The sequence below is a fragment of the Corvus brachyrhynchos genome, unplaced genomic scaffold (genome assembly GCF_000691975.1).
Source record: "Corvus brachyrhynchos isolate BGI_N302 unplaced genomic scaffold, ASM69197v1 scaffold101, whole genome shotgun sequence".
Classification (NCBI taxonomy): Eukaryota; Metazoa; Chordata; class Aves; order Passeriformes; family Corvidae; genus Corvus; species Corvus brachyrhynchos.
The window spans coordinates 8,992,701-8,998,505 of record NW_008237239.1 but is presented as its reverse complement, the minus strand read 5'-3'; the positions used below and the strand labels follow the sequence as shown (position 1 = coordinate 8,998,505).

Below are 5,805 nucleotides of genomic sequence, written 5' to 3'. Positions count from 1 at the left end.
AGAAAGCTTTCTTAGCAGGAAAGCAAAGTAAGGTTTTTACAATAGTGACATCCAGTTTTATCCTGGGAAGAGCTATGGTACAAACATGCGAAGCAGGACAAGATTTGTTTAGAATCCATCTATAATTCAGCCAGCTAGGATTTTCAGGAGATCAGATTCCATCTTCATGCAAGCGTTTCAGAACAGCAAGAAAGCGCAGAAATATTTCGGTTTTGCCCAAACCTAGGAAACCACTTGGTGTTCAGATCCTGTGTGTATGCACAAGCTACATATTGTTTCACTTCACTGTACCTCTTAAGGATTACTTGGTATAAAGGTCTGCCTAAATAAAGTCCTCAAGAAAAATCCTGTGTTGACCCCAGAAGACAGGGTTGTGTCTTGGAAGGGAAGCAGCAAAGGCACTGAATGGTTAAAGTCTGGTTTCCATGAGTGAATGAGTATCAGTGACCAGGGCAAGCTCAGGCTCCCAAGGCTTAAAGCCTGCTTGGCCCAGCTGCTGGGACTGGGCAAGGTGCTGGGGAGAGTCCAAGCAGGGCACTAGACCGTGGCTGTGACAGCAGCACTTCATCCTCGCTTCAGTGGCCTCCCCATACTGCCAGCTCCTCCAGGGGCACCAGTGCCTGCCAGCCTTTGCCAGTTATACATCCAGAATAGCATCCACTTCGGGTAAAAGAGATTGTATAAGCAGCAAGAAGTTTAATTAGGTTCCCCCTCTAAATATCTACTAAAATCTGAACAGGTTTGAGGAGGAGGAGGGGGAAAAAAGCGGGGGGAGGAGGGAAGGGTTACTGTGGCTTAAAAAAAAAAGTCCCAAACATGGAACCACCCACCTGAAGAAAGTCAAAACAGTTTTTGAGAAAAACACTGTAATTCAACCCCACTAAATAGAAACAATGACATAAGTTACTGTGAGACACTACTGCAGAACCAAATGTATTTACTCAAAAGAGAGTATTTGCTGCTGAACATAGCTATACAAGTTAACAGTTGTTTAGAATCAGATACTTGCAAAAAGCATTTTTAAGCAAAAGTCTCTCTTAAAGAAAAAAAGAAAGATTTTCACATGATCTCACTTAGAAAAAATCTGTTTCAAATTGCCCTACGTGTCCTGGCCTCAAGCCCATTTTTACTGAAGGCCTTTCCTGTACAGTTCCATAGGGGATGGGAATCTCTACAAAGTTTGCCTTAAAAGGACGTGTCAGATGCCCAGTGTATACCACGTTATGCAGCTACAGAAGCTAACAATTCTGAGTACAAAGAAGTGTCTATCCTTTATTCTCCAAGGCAAATTATAAACTATTTGCAGGCAAGAAAAAGCATCCAAATTAATGTTCTGTCAAAAAAAGACAAGGTGAGACAAAAATCAGTGATGTGCTGCTCTCCCACAAGAATGTGTGCATTCATCTGTTTTATGGGTATTGACTCAGCAACAGGACTATAATCAGTATTTTTCTCTAAATTTTAAGCTAAGTCTAACTCTGAAACCACATAAAGACCACATTCATTTGTAAATTTTAAACAAGCAAGCATTACTGTAATGCAAATCATAGTTTTTATTTTCTGAGGCCGCTAATCCCATTTAATTGTCGTGACTGTCAAGCTCTATTTGCTTTCTTCAGAAGTGTTCTAGTCATAAGAGGTACACTGTGAGCTTGCATTCAAAGGATGCACAATACTTATCTCCTTAAAAAATAACCTTAGCAAGTTTTATGATTTTCTACCACCAGTGTAAGATTTACTAGAAGGTTATTAATCCGCCATAAACAAGGTCACTGTAATACACTTTATACAGGCACAGAAAATGCTTTAAATTTTAAAGTGCAGACACAGTGTGCTTACTAAGGTTAAACATAACAAAAGTTTCAGCCAACATCCTCACTGTTCATTTACTTGTGCCCCATGCTGGTGCAGCACTGGCAGTTCTGTCTGTGCTGTCCCCACACACAGGAGCAGACCCGTGTGGTGCTCCACCTCTGCCTTGAGGTTCATGAGGCAGCAGGAGCTAATCCTGGCTATGCCATGCCATTCATCACCTTCCTCCTAGAAAAAATGGTGTAAGATGAGAGGCAGAACTGGAAATTACACCCCTCACTCAGGGCTTAAGACGGGCAGTGACACCTGCCCTGCAGTTCAAGCACGGCCTGCGCTGCTCCATGCCTCAGGTCTGAGGACTCCAAAAGATAACTGCCAACTTTGCAATGAAGTGTCAAAATTTTCTGGGGATTTAAACCACTGGGCAAAGGAAGTTAACTCCTGTGTCAGTGGTTTACAGCAATAGATGTTCCCGGGGCAGCCTGGGGCTCCCGAGCTGTGACACTGGGTACAGGGCATATCTACCAGGCAGGGTTGTGCGAGGGCTCCCAAAGGCAAGTCTCGTTTGTGGGCTTGGGCAAGTGTGCAGAACAGGCATGAGTGCTAACATCCAAGCTGCTGGCAAGAGAAGTGTTTCCATGGCAAATCACTTGCTTCTGCTCATTGTAAAAAGAGATGTATCCCTGCTATGAACTCTCAACCCAATGCTACATAGGCTCCATCGCCATTAGTCTGTACCTCTTATTAGTGCTGTAGTATTAATACTTCTATTGAAGTAGCCACAGAATTGGAAACCTACACTTGATCATGCCTAAGAGAACAGACCTGTCCTGAGATTGTAATAGTGAAAGTGGAAAATGGATTAGACACATCAAGGTAGAGTAGACACACTGAGAGAGTAAAGGATGAAGATGAGTGGAAACATTGTAGGTAAGATTCTCCACTGCTGGCTTATCTTGCTTGTCTAAAAACAACAAAAAAATCTAATTAATCTGCATTAATACCAGTTCTCAGTCAGTATGAGAAGCCTTCACACACAGGATTTAACACCAGGAGATAGGTTACTACAGCTTAATAAAGCCAGTGTATAGATGCTGAAGAGGCAAGCAGGGGAATTTTCTACCTTTTACAGTCTCCTATGAAAGTCTCTGTTCTCGTGCGAACTAGCTTGAGAGACGGTTTCCTATTTTGTAAACTACTTGCAGGTGCAGAGTGTTGTGAGAATGCAGTAGATATTGTTTTGGTTCATTGAGAATAATATTTTGAGAATGGGAACTGTTTCTCTCAACCAATCATTTTGGTGGGAGGTTAATCAATAGGCCAATCATGTAATTTCTCTATTGCGAATCATGCTATAAAAAGACGGGTTTTTGGCATTAAAGAGTCAGCCTTGACCATCTTCTCTGACCTGAATTTGTGTCGTTCTTCATGCCATGCCTGCGGACAACAGTGACACCAGTGATTCACTAGGTTTCAAAGAAAAAAAAATCCTCTGCAAAATTTCCAGCAAGAGACTAAACTCATGTTTCAGCAGCTGAGGTGCAAATACGTTCTCAGAAGTGCAAGAGGCATCTGCCCAGAAAAGGAACACAGCATGCTTTGGAAGTGGAGGGCAGCAGGACCATGCTCAAGTAAGTGTTGTTGAATGCAAGTAACTGAAATTTAACATTGTCAGTCAAAGTAAAACTAAGCATCAGAAACAAGTAACCAGCAGAGAAATTGTAAACAAATAGGAGATTTCTCATACATTTTTTTAATGTATCAACAACCAATTTATCTTAAGACTAACTGACAAATAGATGGTTTCATTTTTTCATTTTTTATATCACCAACATGTTTTTAGGCGATGCACGTAGTTATTGTGCCAAATATTGATTGATGGTAAGTTTAACTATGGAATTATTCTACTGTCATATTTATGTTTCATGGACAGTTTTGCTGTTGACTCAATTATCAAAACTGTACCATTAAGTACAAAGTTATGCAGTTTACTTGAACTGTAGATCTGTTACCAATGTCTGTATCTAGCTGGAAGAAAATCACAGTTCTTTGAAAAAAATACAAAAACTGGACACAAAGAGAAAAGTTCTAATGCTTTCCACAGTGAAACTGATATTTAGCTAGGAAATGTTAACTTCAAGAGCTATGATCTACTATCAGAAACCATGAATTAACCAGAGCAAACTGAAGTTTAATGCTTGCTCCTATAAAGTCTTCTGCCACTTTCTCTGAAATTCCATTTTCAGTATATATTTCTATTACAATATTTCTAAGAGCACTAAAATATTAGATTTTTTTATTTATTCCCCATGCAATAAAATGAAGATAATGCAGACGGTCATGCAGGCTGATTTTATTTTAAACTAAACATCTGAATTTAATTCAAAATTTGTAAATGAAATATATTACTTTAAAAGTTACATAGCTGTCTACGTGCAAGAGAGAAGGAATGCAGAGATCTTATACTGTCACTTATGATGACAGAAGCTATTGTCCTCTGCTCTCAAAGCTTAAATTTTCACTGCCTTTATCCACTACAGTATCAATATTTATTACATCATTTCAAACAACATTAATAGAAATTTTATCAGCAGCAAACATTCTTACCTAGGGTTCATAAAATTTGGTGAGCAAATCTAAAATTTTGTTAAAGGAAAATAGTCTAGAGGAAGTATGGCATGGTAAAGCAAATGTATAGTAGGAAGAGTTGCATTTTAAGAATGGAAAAGGATATTTTTCTGTTTTAAAAGGAGGGATGAGAAAGAGGAAGAAGAGGGCCTAACAGCTGAACCACAGACAGCCAAAACTTATCTCACTATTAAATCACTAATTAAAAAATCTGAAAGTTAATTATTTTAATCTGGTTCCCAGATAAAAATATTTATTAAAAGAAAAAAAAAGTAATTTCTGGAGGACGCAATTAAATCTGTTTATTTGCTGTGTAGCAGGTAAAATAGAGGACAAGAATTTTCTTCTCAGCAGTTTCAAGAGGAACACAATAATCATACTTAGGGCTGGTTTGCATTATTCACCATAGACTTCAATTATTTTTTGTTAATCTGTATTTGCCCTCAAGAAGGAAAGCAAGAAACACTACTGCCCTCCTGCACACTTGCAAAATAGGGAGATATTTTGTTTACAGGCTTCACTTGTCTAACAGCCTTCCCTTTAAAAAGTTTGTTTCCCTTCCTTTTCCATCTTGCTAGGGCTTGACCTTTCAGCGTGGCAGCTGCAGGGATGGGATAACTCACTTCAGTTATTCCGCTGTCTTTAAAAAGTTTGTAAAATGGTACTGCCCAGTGACAGCTTCCTAACACAGGCATGGCTCAGAAGGAAAGTCAGGGACATGCAATAAATGCTATGCAAAATTTAACTCCCCATACAAACCATACTCCTGCCCATCCTTACTTTCTTATGAAGATGAAACTGGCACTGCATCAAACATAAGAGGAGGGAGAAGATAAATGCCTGCCCCATACAAATAACATTTCCATGGGAAGGGTGGAGTCACTAGGAAGCAGCTGAATGAACTGGAACCTCTCCTCCTGCTGCCCAGTGTTCCTGTTTGTTCCACACCTTCTGCAGTGAGACAATGGAGCATAAATCAGAGACAAATATAAAAACGAGTTTGCAGCTTTATCTAATTGCATCATCATCTCATGCTATGTCAACCTCACATACTGCAGAAACTCCCCCATTGCTCAAGAAGAAAATTATTTCTTGCCTGCAGAAGAAACCATCCATTTCAATCAGTTTAAAGAGCTCCCCACTGAATATTTGTTTTGGATCAAATATCTTCTGTGATCTCAAGCAAACAGGGAATCAGCTTCAAAGGGATTACACTAGTTAAGACTACCTACACATTTCTCATGCAGACAAGTTTCCTTACAGCTGGGAACCAGTACACAAACTCCATGGTTTTTTTGTAGGAATGAGGAAAAGAGACCCCTAACAGAGACCAGACACCATATTGGTGTGAACTAAGGTAAGTAG

General features: G+C 39.5%; 1 protein-coding gene across 1 annotated transcript in view; it reads right to left on the bottom strand.

Moving 5' to 3' along the window:
- The window catches only part of CNN3 (calponin 3), a 21,232-nt gene extending 15,874 nt beyond the window's left edge, over nucleotides 1–5,358 (bottom strand). Inside the window, exon 1 of the mRNA XM_017729868.1 lies at nucleotides 5,221–5,358. Coding sequence (XP_017585357.1) covers nucleotides 5,221–5,289 — 69 coding nt within the window. The 5' untranslated portion in view covers nucleotides 5,290–5,358. The remainder of the gene's footprint in view (nucleotides 1–5,220) is intronic.
- Nucleotides 5,359–5,805: the final 447 nt, after the last annotated feature.